This window comes from Ranitomeya imitator, chromosome 3 (genome assembly GCF_032444005.1).
Source record: "Ranitomeya imitator isolate aRanImi1 chromosome 3, aRanImi1.pri, whole genome shotgun sequence".
NCBI classification, from domain to species: domain Eukaryota; kingdom Metazoa; phylum Chordata; class Amphibia; order Anura; family Dendrobatidae; genus Ranitomeya; species Ranitomeya imitator.
In genome coordinates, this window is record NC_091284.1 from 454327388 (window position 1) to 454345176 (window position 17789).

Here is a 17789-nt window from a genome sequence, read left to right on the forward strand (position 1 = left end):
AGGGTCGCCACGTAAAAAAGAAATAATGATCCTAACTTGTTGAACTGGGTCACCAGAGGAGCGAGGTTTCAAAGCCAGAAATAGTTTACAATTATTTTTGAAACTCAGAAATTTAGTTCTATCTCCAAAAAACAAATCAGGAATAGGAATTCTTGGTTCTAACATAGAATTCTGAACCACAAAGTCTTGAATATTTTGTACTCTTGCCGTGAGCTGATCCACACATGAAGACAGACCTTTAATGTCCATCGCTACACCTGTGTCCTGAACCACCCAAATGTCTAGGGGAAAAAAAAGGCAAAACACAGTGCAGAGAAAAAAAAAATGGTCTCAGAACTTCTTTTTTCCCTCTATTGAGAATCATTAGTACCTTTGGCTTCCAGTACTGTTCTGATAAGGTAATTCAGTACCACAATGGACATAGAGGTCAGAGCACATACAGTGACCCGACAATAACCCAAAAACACAGAACGAGCTCTGAGACGCGGGAACTCCGCTGACCGCAATCCCCAATCCTCTCCAACCACACTAGAGGCAGCCGTGGATTGCGCCTAACGCTCCCTATGCAACTCGGCACAGCCTGAGAAACCAGCCAGCCCGAAGACAGAAAACAAGCCCACCCTGCCTCAGAGAAACACCCCAAAGGAAAAGGCAGCCCCCACATACAATGACTGTGAGTTAAGATGAAAAGACAAACGTAGGGATGAAATAGATTTAGCAAAGTGAGGCCCGACTTTCTGAACAGAGCGAGGATAGGAAAGGTAACTTTGCGGTCAACACAAAACCCCACAAAAACCACGCAAAGGGGGCAAAAAGACCCTCCGTACCGAACTAACGGCACGGAGGTACACCCTCTGCGTCCCAGAGCTTCCAGCAAGCAGGAAAAAACAAATAGACAAGCTGGACAGAAAAAAACAGCAAACAAAATAGCAAAGCGGAACTTAGCTATGCAGAGCAGCAGGCCACAGGAACGATCCAGGAGGAAACAGGTCCAATACTAGAACATTGACTGGAAGCCAGGATCAAAGCACTAGGTGGAGTTAAATGGAGCAGCACCTAATGACTTCACCACATCACCTGAGGAAGGAAACTCAGAAGCCGCAGTACCACTTTCCTCCACCAACGGAAGCTCACAGAGAGAATCAGCCGAAGTACCACTTGTGACCACAGGAGGGAGCTCTGCCACAGAATTCACAACAGCTTTCTGGCTCAGGTACCTCCTGCTTAGTAACCGGGTTCCAGTACCATCAGCTGGTCCTCCGCAGTTCCATTGGCTTTTGTACCTTCTGCTACCCATTCGGGTTCCAGTACCGTCAGCTGGTTCTTGGCAGTTCTTCAGCCTTCTTGTACCTTCTGCTACATTTCCAAGTTCAAGCTTTTTGAAATGGTTTTTGGTAATCACTCTGGATCTCCCTGATGACGACCCTGAAGACGACGACCCTGAAGACCACCCCGAAGAAGACAACGACCCCAAAGACGACGACCCTGAAGAAGATGACCAAGAGGACAAAGAACAAGAAGACAACCACCAAGATACAGAAGAACAAGAGACAGAAGACAAAGCAGCAGAAGAACAAGAAGCTGCAGAACAAACAGCAGAATAACATTAAGCATAAGACTAAAAATCAGAGCAAAAGATATTATCTAAATTATAAGCAGAAGAAGACTAAGCAGTGTATGGGGGTGAGTCCGTTCCTCCTCGTGGTGCCCCTGGAAAATACCTGCTGCTGCAGGCCAAACTGAACGCGGACAAATCCTGTTGTAAATCTTTTGTGACAGGCAGAACGGAAGGTGTAATCTTCAAACTTTTATAGATAACAACTACAGGAATGCCTGTCACAAATAAAAATATGATGAAGAAGATGAAGAAGTAGAATATGAAGAATAATAATAGTTGAATAAGAAGAATATGAAGAATGTAAAAAAAAAAAGAATAATAGGAAGGTGAAGAAGAAGAAGATGAATAAGGTGAAGATGAAGTTGATGTAAAAGATGCTGCTGCTGAGGATGATGAAGGAGAAAGTGTGGGAGAAGTAAAAAAGAAGGTGAAGAGCATGGAAGTAGTGAAACATAAATATCTGACAAAATATAAAAAAGCTTAACATAGTCAATATCTTTGTAACTCCGACCGTCTTAAAAAAAAGTTTAATTCCTGCTATTCCATTTGATTGGGCTAAAGCTCTATTCCTTTAATGTCTCCTCCACCTCCCCCAATACATTCTACATTCTTAAGGTACCGTCACACTAGACGATATCGCTAGCGATCCGTGACGTTGCAGCGTCCTCGCTAGCGATATCGTCCAGTGTGACACGCAACAGCGATCAGGCCCCTGCTGTGATGTCGCTGGTCGGGGAAGAAAGTCCAGAACTTTGTTTCGTCGCTGGACTCCCCGCAGACATCGCTGAATCGGTGTGTGTGACACCGATTCAGCGATGTCTTCGCTGGTAACCAGGGTAAACATCGGGTAACTAAGCGCAGGGCCGCGCTTAGTAACCCGATGTTTACCCTGGTTACCAGCGTAATTAAACAAACAGTACATACTTACATTCAGCTGTCTGTCCCTTGCCGTCTGCTTCCTGCACTGACTGCTGGCCGTAAAGTGAAAGTGAAAGCACAGCACAGCGGTGAGTCACACAGCGGTGACTCACCGCTGTGGCTGTGCTCTGCTTTCACTTTACGGCCAGCAGTTAGTGCAGGAAGCAGACGGCAAGGGACAGACAGCTGAATGTAAGTATGTACTGTTTGTTTTTTTACGCTGGTAACCAGGGTAAACATCGGGTTACTAAGCGCGGCCCTGCACTTAGTTACCCGATGTTTACCCTGGTTACCGGGGACCTCGGGATCGTTGGTCGCTGGAGAGCTGTCTGTGTGACAGCTCTCCAGCGACCAAACAGCGACGCTGCAGCGATCCGGATCGTTGTCGGTATCGCTGCAGCGTCGCTAAGTGTGACGGTACCTTTAGTTGTTTTCCTTCATGTAGAATTAACCTACAAGGAAAGAAAGGGTTTATTTTCATTCCGATATTTGTGTCCCATTGACTTGCATTGGTTTGCGGTATCGGAATTGGCGATATCCGATATTTTTTTGGGTATCGGTCCGATCCAGTCCGATCCGATATTTACCGATATCGGAAGGTATCGCTCAACACTAGTGATGATGGTTTTATGGGACTTCAATCCATATTTAACTAAGGTGCTTGATCACAGAGTTAGGGGTTCTGCTTCATCGTGGGTGTAGGGAAACCTAGGCAAATGACAGCTCTGCTACTGGAAAAATATTTCTACATAGGCCAAGATTTATATTACCACCAAATGTTGACCATATAATGGTAGATATCCGTCCTGGAGAACTGATATGTTATTACAGTACAGTTATAGACAGCGACTTACAACTGATGTTATTTCTTATGGAGTCGTTCACTTTTCCCATCTTTTCCATTTGACCCAGACAGAAATGACAGCTTCTACAGCCGTGACTTGTCTGCAGAGATTACAACAAAGACACATTCAACATCTTACATTTCCAGCACCGTATGTGTCTGTTCCCAACCTGAACAAACATCTTATCCTGCTGATACCCCTATACTGAGCTGCTACCTCCATGTCCCTGTTACTACGCCAGTGGCAAGGCAACACTGTCATAGCATTGATGCAAGCGCGTCAGAGTCTTGGTGTGATGACGTCACTGTGGCGGCAATCTGATGTCCTGTGCATGTGTGGCGTCTCAGTCGTTCTGTAGACCGCAGGCTTAAAGTGACCTGCGATCTATAGAACAGAGAAAGTGGTAGTACAGGGAGACCATGTCTCCTTGCTCTATAACGGGGCTTAACTGTATAGACGCGCTGCGCACGCTGATCAGTTAAAGGTAGCGTAGCTCCGGGTGGGCCCCTTTTAGCGCACGGCCCTGGGCTACCACACTCTCTGCCCCCTTGGCAGCTTCGCTACTGTGCCTGATGATTACTTGTTCTCCCCTCAGAAAAAAATCCTAATGTATTCTGGATCAGTTTGCTTGAATTGTTTGGTTTCGTATGTTTTATAGCTCCGATCTAATGAAGCAGCTGAGTTACTAGCTGAAAAGGTACAGATTGCAGAGGATGAAGCAAAGCTACTAGCTCAGGACGCAGTGGAAGCTAGGCATGAACTTCAACGCCTAGAATTGGCAGTGCTCACAAGTAAGGATGAGGTGCGGATGATGGAGAAAAAGATGAGGGAATGTGATATGCTCACCAAGAAACTACTCCAGGACTCTGGCCGAAGGTACTTTTATGGCTTTATGTTCTCATGAAATGGTTATTACAATTTCTTAAAAAAAAATAAGCACATTTGCCAATTTCCTTTTCTTGATCAATTCTTTACTATGTTTTTCCATTTCTTTTTCTTCATTTATGTGTAAATTTCCAAATATCCTAGATACTGATTTTTGAGTTTATCTTTAAACCACCTACCGATTTCCACCATATAAAGTTCCATAGTTCACTGCATTCTAATAAAAGATCAGAATTGTGCATTTAGTTTTTGAGAAATATTGTAAGAAAATTATAGTTTCTTTATGGCAAAGCACCAAGAATCTAGAAGGTTCAACCACTTAATCCCTTTAGTTAGGAGGTGTGTGCATGGCATATCACATTTTGAGACTACTACTAAAGATGTTTGTTTTCGAGACATATTTTAACATCATAATGGTGGTCGAACTAGTGACTTGTATAGAGGTAAAATTATATTCTCCTCATGAGCATCTATGCTTCTTTTAATGCATCCCATTATTTTATTTGCCTTTGTAGCCGCTGCCTGACACTGGCCACTGAATTTAAGTTTGTCATCCACCCATACACCCAGGTCTTTTTCATTGACGGTTTTGCCCAGAGTTTTAGAATTAAGCACATAATTATACATCTTATTACTTCCACCCAAGTGCATGACCTTACATTTATCCCCATTAAAGCTCATTTGCCATTTATCAGCCCAAGCTTCTAGTTTACATAAATCATCCTGTAATATAAAATTGTCCTCCTCTGTATTGATTACCCTGCAGAGTTTAGTGTCATCTGCAAATATTGAAATTCTACTCTGAAAGCCCCCTACAAGGTCATTAATAAATATGTTAAAAAGTAGAGGGCCCAATACTGACCCCTGTGGTACCCCACTGCTAACCGCTACCCAGTCCGAGTGTGCTCCATTAATAACCACCCTTTGTTTCCTATCCCTGAGCCAGCTCTCAACCCACTTGCACATATTTTCCCCTATCCCCATTATTCTCATTTTATGTATCAACCTTTTGTGTGGCACCGTATCAAAAGCTTTTGAAAAGTCCATATACACTACATCCACTGGGTTCCCTTGGTCCAATCCGGAGCTTACCTCTTCATAGAAACTGATCAAATTAGTCTGACATGAACGGTCCCTAGTAAACCCGTGCTGATACTGGGTCATGAGGTTATTCCTCTTCAGATACTCCAGTATAGCGTCCCTTAGAATGCCCTCCAGGATTTTACCCACAGTAGAGGTTAAGCTTACTGGCCTATAATTTCCGAGTTCAGTTTTTGTTCCCTTTTTGAATATTGGCACCACATTTGCTATACGCCAGTCCTGCGGCACAGACCCTGTTATTATGGAGTCTTTAAAGATTAAAAATAATGGTCTATCAATGACTGTACTTAATTCCTGCAGTACTCGAGGGTGTATCCCATCCGGGCCCGGAGATTTGTCAATTTTAGTGATTTTTAGATGCCGCCGCACTTCCTGCTGGGTTAAGCAGGTGACATTTAATTGGGAATTTTTATCACTAGACATTTTGTCTGCCATGGGATTTTCTTGTGTAAATACTGATGAAAAAAAGTCATTTAGCATATTGGCTTTTTCCTCATCCTCATCCACCATCTCACCCAGACTATTTTTAAGGGGGCCAACACTATCATTTTTTAGTTTCTTACTATTTATGTAGTTAAAGAATATTTTAGGATTATTTTTACTCTCTCTGGCAATGAGTCTCTCTGTCTCAATCTTTGCTGCCTTGATTTGCTTTTTACAGAATTTATTTAATTTTCTGTATTTATTTAATGCCTCCTCACTACCTACTTCCTTTAATTCTCTAAATGCTTTCTTTTTGTCACTTATTGCGCCCCTTACAACTCTATTTAGCCATATTGGTTTCCTCCTATTTCTAGTATGTTTATTCCCATACGGTATATACTGTGCACAGGTCCTATCCAGGATGCTAATAAACGTCTCCCATTTTCTTTGTGTATTTTTGTGTCTCAGGATATCGTCCCAGTTAATTGCACCAAGATCCTCTCTCATCCGTTGGAAATTTGCCCTCCTGAAGTTTAGTGTCCTTGTAACCCCTCTACTACACATCTTTTTAAAGGATACATGAAAACTTATTATTTTGTGATCGCTATTTCCCAAGTGACCCCCAACCCTTATATTTGATATGCGGTCTGGCCTGTTGGTTAATATTAGGTCTAGCAGTGCCCCCCTTCTTGTTGGGTCCTGAACCAGTTGTGAAAGGTAATTGTCTCTCATAGTTGTCAAAAACCGATTACCTTTGCTGGAACTGCAGGTTTCTGTTCCCCAATCTATTTCAGGGTAGTTGAAGTCCCCCATAATAATGACTTCTCCTTGAGTCGCAGCTTCATCTATTTGCTTTACGAGGATATTCTCCATTGCTTCCATTATTTTTGGAGATTTATAACAAACCCCTATCAGTAATTTATTATTTTTTCCCCCTCCCCTTATCTCCACCCACAGGGATTCTACATTTTCATTAAATTCACCTATATTATCGCGCAGGATGGGTTTTAAGGATGATTTTACATATAGACACACCCCTCCCCCTCGCTTATCTGTACGGTAATTTCTGAACAGGCTATAGCCCTGCAAGTTAACAGCCCAGTCATGGCTCTCATCCAGCCACGTTTCAGATATCCCCACCATGTCATAATTATGCTCCAACAACATTAGTTCTAATTCGTCCATTTTGTTGGCGAGGCTTCTGGCATTAGTATACATGCACTTTATGTTCCTCTCTGTACTTCTATTTCTTAAATTATTAACTGTTCTGACCCCACCCCCCATGCCACCGCCACCCCCAACTTCCTTATTTGTGCCCAGGTCTCTGTCTGCACTATCTTCCCCTCCTATAAAATGAATACCCTCCCCCCCAATTCCTAGTTTAAACACTCCTCCAACCTTCTAGCCATTCTCTCCCCCAGCACAGCTGCACCCTCCCCATTGTGGTGCAGCCCGTCCCTAGCGTAGAGCCTGTAGCCAACTGAGAAGTCGGCCCAGTTCTGCAGGAACCCAAACCCCTCTTTCCTACACCAATTCTTGAGCCACTTATTAACCTCCCTAATCTCCCGTTGCCTCTCTGGCGTGGCACGTGGTACCGGCAGTATTTCGGAAAATACCACGTTGGAGGTCCTTGCTTTCAGCTTGCAGCCTAATTCCCTGAAATCATCTTTAAGGACCTTCCACCTACCTCTAACTTTGTCATTAGTGCCAATGTGCACCATGACCGCTGGGTCCTCACCAGCCCCTCCCAATAATCTGTCCACCCGATCAGCGATGTGTCGGACTCGAGCGCCAGGTAGGCAGCACACCGTTCGACGATCCCTGTCTTTGTGACAGATTGCCCTATCTGTTCCCCTAATAATTGAGTCGCCCACTACCAGCACCTGTCTGGCCTGCCCTGCTCTCCTATTTCCCTCCTTACTGGAGCAGTCACTCCTCCGGCTTTCAGAGGACATGCCTGGCTGCAGCAGTGCTACCCCTGTACTGGCACCCCCCTCATCTGCCAACTTAGCAAACTTATTGGGGTGTTCCAGATCAGGACTAGCCTCCCTGGCACTCTTCCCTCTACCCCGCTTCCTAACTGTCACCCAGCTTGCTACTTCATTGTCCTTCAGCTCCATCCCACCATCCCCCCCCTCATCTGTCCCATTGAGTGTCTGCTCCGTGAGCAGAAGACTCCTCTCCATATTGTCTATGGATCTCAGTGTTGCCAGCTGCACATTTAGATTCAGAATCTTGGTTTCCAAATGCACAACGTGCTCACATCTCGCACAGCAGTATGCACTCTCGATCGGCTGCTCAAGGACTGCATACATGTGGCAAGATGTGCACTGGATGGCATTAACAATCGTGGAGCACATTTCCTAATGGGGATTGCACCAGACAGAACAGTTCAATAAAAAAAATAAAAATAAATACAAAGTATTAATAAAAATCAGACAGCAATTCAGTAATTCCTCCCTTGGAAACTCCCTGACCCCAAAGTCACTGAATCACAAGTCACACTTACCGCCGTCCACACTTACGCTCAGGCCACACTCAGCTCGCTCACACTCGCTCTGCTGAAGATTTATAGATTTTTTTAATTTTTTGTCTAGTTCCCCTCAACAGCAATCAACCTTGCTGTTCAAATGCACTTCCAAAAAGAACTTGAGCCCCAAACAGCTGCCCCTTATAAACCCTTAACTATGAGCCCCCACCCTAAGTTAACCCTTATGAATATAGCTACCCCCAATTCAGCAACTCACACCAATTCACACAGGTATTTGTTAAAGGCTTTCCAAATACCTCTTCACTGAATCACAAGTCACACTTACCGCCGTCCACACTTACGCTCAGGCCACACTCAGCTCGCTCACACTCGCTCTGCTGAAGATTTATAGATTTTTTTTATTTTTTGTCTAGTTCCTTTCAACAGCAATCAACCTTGCTGTTCAAATGCAGTTCCAAAAAGGTTGTAAGGTTAATGTGGTAGTCCAAGACTTGTCCACTCCCTATGTTTTCTCCTAATAATAATATACTTCCCTCTAGTGCTGGCGCTCTTCCAGCGGTGTCGGTACAGGCTCTCTAGGGGATCGTGTGATATTCTTATGTCACGAGATCCCTATGGCCAATCAGCGCTGGCTTTACTCTTCACACCTTCAGACAAATCACAAACTTCTGAAGGAAGTGACATCTCGAAGGCGAGGAGATTGAAGCTAGCAGTGATTAATCGTAGGGATCGCATGACATTACAGTGGGAGAGCCAGCGCTGACACCGCTCCAAGGGAGCTGGCACCGGAGTTGAATAGAAGTGTTATCATTTTACTAGGGGCAAACATAGGGATTTAGAAGGGGTTGTCCAAGTAATGGACACCCCTTCATGTTGCTATGAGCATTTAGTGCAGTTTTCTGCACACAAAAACGCAGCATCGTACAGTTCCACAAAAGCTTGGAAATCTCATGCCCACTGTTCTTATTTTACTAAGTGTAAATGTTAGCCGGAGTATTACCACAGCAGTGCGTGTTACTTCATATAAGCAGCAGAATCCAACGTAAGGCAAACTGTGTTTAATATATGCAGCTTGAACTGGAACAAAATAAGAAAGCTTTGACAGTAACTACCGATATAATCTAGTCCATGTAACACATGTCTCTCTGTGAAGGAAACAGCAGCAGAATGATGCAATCAGTGAGAGTCCTCTGACCTTTTTTTTTTTTTTGTACAAACTTTAACAATCACAGCATAGCTGACAAATGAACACTCATAGACATTCAATGCAGACTACAACAGGAATGGAGTTGTTGCATTTAAACTTATTCCAACACCCCCACTCAACAACTGCTTATCCTGTTAGTCCCATTGCAGTTCTGAATTCTTCAAACTTGGCTCTTGACAATGGCTTTGTCAAAACATCTGCTAACATCTTGTCAGATTCACAGTAAACGAACTTTAGAACTTCACGCTCTACTAAGTCACGCAAATGATGATGTTTAACATCAATGTGCTTTGTTCTTGCACTTATCCTTTCACTGCTGGCGAGCTTGATACATCCTTGGTTGTCCTCATAGATAACAGTTGGTTCAGCTAGTGGTTTGCCGAATTCTTCCAAAAGTTGCTTCAACCAAATTAACTCTTGACTTGCATGAGCAGCTGATGTATATTCTGCTTCTGTAGAAGACAATGCAACTGACACTTGTTTTCTACTGGACCATGAGATTGAAGTGTGTCCTAACTTGAACAAGTAACCACTTGTTGATCTTCGATCACTTGAGTCTCCAGCCCAATCTGCATCTACATATCCTCTGAGAATTAGATCTCCTGATGCAGAAATCTTTAGACTTAACTCTTGGGTTGCCTTAAGATACTGAAGAAGTCTCTTAATTGCATTCCAATCTCTTTGGCGTGGCTTGCTTACACGTCGGCAGAGAATTCCCACTGTGGCTGAGATATCTGGACGGGTTGTGGTTGCTATGTATAGAAGTGCCCCCACTGCTTGTCTGTAACTGTCATTTGTGGGTAGCAGATCTTCTTCTCCTTCCAATTTTAGGTAAGATGGATCCATTGGAGTTGATATGCCTTTGGCTTCTGACATTCCAAACTGGTTTAGAACTGTGGAGATTTTAGAATTTTGATTAAGAAGAAAACTTCCATCTTCCTCTCTCTGGATTTGGATTCCCAAATAGTATGTCACATCTCCAAGGTCCTTGGTCTCGAAATGCTTGTTCAGAATTTGACCTAGTTTTGAAATTTCTCTCTCTTCTTGATGCGCTATTATTACATCATCCACATATAGAATAACATACATCCAATCTTGTGATACACCTTTTGTATACAAACATGGATCCGCTTGAGACCTTTTAAATCCTTCGTCGATTAACACTTTGTTCATCTTAGTGTTCCATGCTCTTGCTGATTGCTTAAGGCCGTAGAGAGATTTTTGCATTCTGCAAACAAGGTTCTCTTTACCCCTTTTAACATAGCCTTCTGGTTGAGTCATGTACAGCTCTTCTTCAATGTCTCCATGTAGAAAGGCTGTTTTGATGTCAAAATGTCTTACTTTCATCTGCTGAACAGCAGCTATGGATAATAAAGTTCTGAATGTAGTTTGCTTGGCAACTGGAGCAAAAGTAGCATCATAATCTTCACCATATTTTTGTGAATATCCTTTTGCGACCAATCTTGCTTTAAAACGGTGAACATTACCTTCGGAGTCATATTTGTTCTTAAAGACCCACTTACATCCAATTGCTTTCTTGCCTTGAGGTAGCTCTGTGAGCTCCCATGTTTTGAGCTTATGAAGGGATTCCATTTCTTCATCAGCAGCTTTTATCCATTTTTGCTTCTTATGAATAGGCAGTTTTTGCATTTCCTGCCATGACTGTGGCTCTTCTTCTGGAATTGATCTGACCATATAAGAAAGGCGTTTAGCTGGAATTCCTTTATTTGATCTTTCTGATCTTCTGATCTCCTGAGGTTGGCTTGGTTCTTCTGTTTCTTTTTCAGTACTTTCAGAGCATATCCAGACTTCAGTATTTTCTTTGAGATTCTCTTCAATGTCTGGAATCACTGACTGAAATTCTTGTTCCTTAGGTTGAATTATTTGCGTAACCTCATGAAATTTGAGCGATACTGAGTTTTCATCAATCACTACATCTCTGCTGATTGTTACTGTGTTGGTCTGTGGGTGCAGGATTCTGTATCCTTTCTGAGTTTCACTGTACCCCACAAGAACTCCTTCCTTTGCATGAGATTCCCACTTAGAACGTTTTTCTTTGGGAACATGCACAAAAGTTTTGCTTCCGAATATCCTGAGATGCTTCAGGTTGGGCTTCTCACAGTTCCATAGCTCATATGGAGTTTTACTTGTAGCTTTACTTGGCAGTCGATTTTGAAGATAGGTAGCAGTCATGATGGCTTCTCCCCAATATGTTGTAGGTAGGTTTCCATCAAATAGCATACTTCTTCCACTTTCACAAAGAGTTCGGTTCTTTCTCTCTGCTGTCCCATTCTGCTCTGGGTTGTATGGAACGGTTGTCTGGAACACGATTCCATTCTTTTTCAGGATGGTTTGCACTTTACCACTTGTATATTCAGTTCCATTATCTGCTCGCAGTACCTTTGGTATTCTTCCAAATTTGTTAAGAACTGCAGCAAGATATTCTTCAAGTTTCTGTGGAACTTCATCTTTACTTTGAAGTAGGTAAGTAACAGTATATCTGGAATAATCATCAATGAATGTGAGAAAATATCTCTTCTTGCTGGGAGTAAGAACACTCATTGGACCACACACATCTGTATGTATCAAATCCAGTATCTGTGCAGATTTAGTAGTGCTTACTTTAGGAAACGATTTTCTGGACATTTTCCCTTTTAGGCAACTTGTGCACTTCATTGTTTGATTACACTGGTTGATTGCAATACCATTTGCAAGTTGAGCTAGTTTCTTTACTGCTTCTGGATCTCTGTGGCCTAGGCGTCTGTGCCACACATGAATACAGTCCTTATGAAAATCTTGTCTAGCACTGTAAACAGTTTCATTGCATTTCAGCTGATAAAGTTCATCTTTGATTTTTCCTTCGGCAAGGGTATGACCCTTCTTTGAAATGATGCATCTGTCATCCTTAAATGTAACTATATTTCCCTGTTGTGCAAGCTTCTTTACAGATAAAAGGTTACTTTCAAGTTTGGGAACATACAGCACGTCTTTAACTGGGATTTTTCTGACTTGTGCTGAGGATTGAACTTGACAATGGAGATAACCATCTCCTATTCCTTCTGATGTCATATAGTGACCATTAGCTAAAATTACCTTTTCAGACTTGCTTTCATCTAGATTAATGAAGAAATCTTTATCACGTGTCATGTGAGCAGTCGCTCCAGAGTCAATACACCAAACATGGTTTGCATATGGGCTTGTGCTGACCCCAAATGCAGTCGCAATACATGCATCTTCCTTCTTTACAGCTGTTTTAACCTTTTGATGACTGTCCTGCTTTTTAAACTGATTCATTCTTGCTTTCCACACTCTGCAGTCTGCTTTAAGGTGACCAGGCTTTTTACAGACAAAACATTCACGAGTTTCCTTTAAATGACTCTGAGCTTTAGAAAAGTACTGTGTCTTTAATGCTGCTTCTGCTTTGCATATATTATTGCTAATAGTCTCTGACTTTCTCTTGTATTCATCTGCAAGTTTCCCTTTCACATATTCTAGTGTGAGTTCATCATCTGGTCTGGCATCTAATGCAGTCACAAGCGTGTCATAACTTTCTGGAAGACCACTTAATAGTAATGCAGCAACATGAAAATCTTTAATTTCTTCACCAATACCCCTTAGGCGCTCCACAATCTCTAGGGTGTTTCTGATATAGTCCTGCATATGCTGGCCATCACTTAATTTAGACTGATACAGCTTTCTCATAAGATATAGCTTATTGCTGAGATTTGACCTTTCATGCACTTTCTGTAATTCTTCCCACATTTTCTTTGCAGTATCACATTTGCATACATGTACAATCTGGTTATCATCTATGCTGAGGGAAATAGTGCTTTGTGCTTTCTGATCAGTCTCTAGCCAATCACCCGGTACTGGGTCAGGCACAGGCTGTTCAATACATTTCCATGTACCCTCTCTTATAAGTAACATCTTTACCTTGAATTTCCAGGAGCTGTAATTGTGATTTGTGAGGCTTGGCACTGTGTACTTCACTGCATTCCTTTCTGTAGACATTCTTGTCTCTTGTACCTTTTTTTTTTTTTTTTGTTACTGGCCCTTTAAGCTGCGCTGTCCGGTGCTCTGTACACTGCGGTACCTTTGCGTTCCGGTGTCCTTGTATTCCGGGGGTTCCTCTGTGCTGTCTGCGCTTGGCTCGCTGCTTATTCCGGTGACTGGGCTTTTTACCATTTACTTTCCGGTGGCTGGGCCCATAACCTGTTAGCCGGAGTATTACCACAGCAGTGCGTGTTACTTCATATAAGCAGCAGAATCCAACGTAAGGCAAACTGTGTTTAATATATGCAGCTTGAACTGGAACAAAATAAGAAAGCTTTGACAGTAACTACCGATATAATCTAGTCCATGTAACACATGTCTCTCTGTGAAGGAAACAGCAGCAGAATGATGCAATCAGTGAGAGTCCTCTGACCTTTTTTTTTTTTTTGTACAAACTTTAACAATCACAGCATAGCTGACAAATGAACACTCATAGACATTCAATGCAGACTACAACAGGAATGGAGTTGTTGCATTTAAACTTATTCCAACAGTAAACTAATATGCTTTGAGCAGTTTGAAATCTGCAAAGTATCAGTTTCTTTTGTATTAAATATGCTTTTTATCTATGGATGTTCACCATAGTCTTGAATGAGATGAGGAAAATGTGCAAGTAAAAAATGCATGTCTGTTTTTAATGCGATTACTCAGCAGAAACTCACTAAAAACACATGTAATCCACACATGACTTTATCAATAAAGTTTTATCAGAGTGAAGTAAAAGGAAGTATCCAAAACAAAGCATCTTTATTTAACACATGACATAATAAGAGACAAAAACGCAGCATATCAAAAACACAATTATAACGCCTTTAAAGGGAACCTGTCAGGTCACCCATGCCCTCTACCCCACAGCATTCACCTATGTATGATTAAGCTCCCTGCCTAACCAACCCTGAATAACTTAATTCAGTTAAATAAATGCTTTTGACTAGTTGATGGGGCATTAGTTGCCCCAGATTAGTCAGGCCTATTTCCATATTTCTGTGGTATCAGCTCGTCTCTGAAGCCAGGTGTACGCTTCCCACCTTCAGAGGCGCACTGCGCATGACCATCTTCTGAACTGGAAAGTGTGCTGACTAGTCTGGGGAACTAACACCTTAATGACTAGTTACATCCCCCATTATCATAGAAAACAGGGACATTATGAATGCTTTTGTAAAGCATTTAGTTAACTGAATTACTGTAATGAAACCTCCACCAGGGGGAGCTGGTGAGGGAAGAGAGGTTAAACATAAAGCAAAGTAACACAGAGCTCAGGCACAGGTGTCACAGGTAATGAGAGAAGTCGGACAAGCCAAAGTCATACACAAAGATATCAGCACTGTACACAGGGGCAGTCAGGAGAATAATCAGGGACATGCAAGGAATCAGAGCCTACCGGGAATGTGGTAACCAAATCGTGAGACGTAAGACAAAGTCGGGGCACAAGCAAAGTCAGAACCAGGAGGGTAACGTGGTATCAGAAACAGAAAACCAGAGCCGAAGTCCAGGGAACAAATCGAGTCATACACGGGTACGGGCAGACAAAGACACCAGGATCACCAAGATCAGGATACAGGTCAGGGGCTCAAGCTGGGAAGCATGAACTATCACTAACAGTGGTAAGCAGGCTGTGAGGGACTGAACTAGCCCAGCTAGCTCAAGAACGAGGCTGATGAGATTAACCCCCGCATGACCAGTCTCAAAAGAGGAGAAATGAAAATAAACTCCGGACTGGACCATGACAATTACATTATACAGGGCTGGTTAGGCAGGGAGTTTATAATACACTAGATGGTGGCCCGATTCTAACGCATCGGGTATTCTAGAATATGCATGTCCACGTAGTATATTGCCCAGCGACGTAGTATATTGACCAGCCACGTAGTATATTGCCCAGTCATGTAGTATATTGCCCAGCCACGTAGTATATTGCCCAGCCACGTAGTATATTGCCCAGTCATGTAGTATATTGCCCAGCCACACAGTATATTGCCCAGCCACGTAGTATATTGCACAGCCACGTAGTATATTGCGCAGCCACGTAGTATATTGCACAGCCACGTAGTATATTGCACAGCCACGTAGTATATTGCCCAGTGACGTAGTATATTGCCCAGCCACATAGTATATAGCAGAGCCACATAGTACGGTATATTACCCAGTCACGTAGTATATTGCCCAGCCACATAGTATATAGCAGAGCCACATAGTATATTGCCCAGTCACGTAGTATATTGCCCAGCCATGTAGTATATTCCCCAGCACAGAGCCACGTAGTATAGAGACTTAAAAAAAAAAAAAACATATACTCACCTTCCGAAGGCCCGTTGAAGTCCTGCTATACTCACCATCCGCCACCTTTCCCACTCCTCGCCACGTTCCCGGGATCGCTCCATTGCAAGCGGCAACTTCCGGTCCCAGGGCTGGTATGAGCAGGACCTGTGATGACATCACGGTCACATGACCGTGACGTCATGGCAGGTCCTTGTCGCACACCAGCCCTGGGACCGGAAGCTGCCGCTTGCAATGGAGCGATCCCGGGAGCGTGGCGAGGAGCGGGAAAGGCGGCGGATGGTGAGAATAGCACGTTTTTTGCTTTTTTTTATTATTTTTAACATGACATATTTTTACTATTGATGCTGCATAGGCAGCATCAATAGTAAATAGTTGGGGACACACAGGGTTGATAGCAGCGGTAACGGAGTGCGTTACACCGCGGGCCGTTACCGCTGCCATTAACCCTGTGTGAGCGGTGAGTGGAGGGGATTACGGAGCGGGCGCCGGGCAGTGAGTGCAGGGGGTAAGGGAGGGACTAATTGGACTGTGCCCGTCGCTGATTGGTCACGGCAGCTATGACAGGCAGCTGCCGAGACCAATCAGCGAATGAATAACAGTGACAGAAGGACAGACAGACAGACGGAAGTGACCCTTAGACAATTATATATATAGATAGGCGAATGTTGCTGGGTGGGAGGGCATGGGCAACCTGACAGGTTCCCTTTAAAAATGCCAAGAAATAATGCAACTAACCTAATTTAACTATTAGGTGCAGAAATGCTACAGAATCTACAACATCAGAAACTCACCAAGTGCTCATTGTGGGAACTTAGTGTAAATTGTTCTAACTGCATCGGTTTTGCTTTTTTGTGTTTGTATGTAAGGGTGGAGAAGATGGTTTAAGTTGTTTAAATGTGTGCAAAATGTACTGTTTTGCATATTTTTATGCGCCTGGAGGTTGCAGTTCCTATTATTCAGAGGTGAAAGGGTTAACTGTAGGGTCTGCCCATAGTTTGTGAGGAGTATTATGGACCAGTGTGTCAGTTCCTAGTTTTATAGTTAGTTGTTAGAGAGTTGAAGAAAAGAAAGGGCACCCTCAGAGGAAGGTTGCCATTACTGGGTATGTGTGTGGCAATCAAGGAAAGGGAGCAGGTCTCTCCAAAAATTCTACAGTGGTGGCAGTTCCTCATAGCAGGCAAGCTGGAGCACTTAAGAGCTGGAAAAGCTAAAGGAAGTGGTTGTTAGCCAAACCCAGACCTGGAGATCAGCCGTGAAGGAATACGGGGTCAGTCAGGCTGGGAACCGTCAGTAAAGTGGCAGCTAGTGAGAGGTCCCTCACATCGTTCACAAGAGAGCATTGGCAACTGGCCACAGTTAAGCACATTGCATCGTGTGGCCCTGTACCAGGAATATGCAGTTACCCAATTTGTCCTGTTGTTCATCTGTAACATTTCTCACAAGTGATGTGTCGCCGTCCATAACTACTAAGAATGTGCCAAAAGAAAACAGCAAGCTTTATTCCTTCTACCCTCTGTACATAAGTTTTGTCAGTAAAATAGACTCTATTTTAAAAAAACATGTCTGGTTTCCTCACTGTGGGTTTAACGGGGTCTGGTGCTACACAATTGGTGCCAGAACTAATCCTGAAGTTGTCCACTGCAGAACCACAAACCCCTACACACATCCAGGGACCACTACAGGTCCTTCTCAAAAAATTAGCATATAGTGTTAAATTTCATTATTTACCATAATGTAATGATTACAATTAAACTTTCATATATTATAGATTCATTATCCACCAACTGAAATTTGTCAGGTCTTTTATTGTTTTAATACTGATGATTTTGGCATACAACTCCTGATAACCCAAAAAACCTGTCTCAATAAATTAGCATATTTCACCCATCCAATCAAATAAAAGTGTTTTTTAATAACAAACAAAAAAACCAACAAATAATAATGTTCAGTTATGCACTCAATACTTGG

General features: G+C 42.9%; 1 protein-coding gene across 3 annotated transcripts in view; it reads left to right on the forward strand.

Annotated features, from left to right (window-relative positions):
- LOC138670244 (merlin-like) overlaps window positions 1–17789 on the forward strand; it is a 121298-nt gene that overhangs the window by 93734 nt on the left and 9775 nt on the right. For all 3 annotated transcript variants that reach the window (XM_069757417.1, XM_069757418.1, XM_069757419.1), the window contains one exon: window positions 4040–4257. In XM_069757417.1, coding sequence (XP_069613518.1) covers window positions 4040–4257 — 218 coding nt within the window. The remainder of the gene's footprint in view (window positions 1–4039; window positions 4258–17789) is intronic.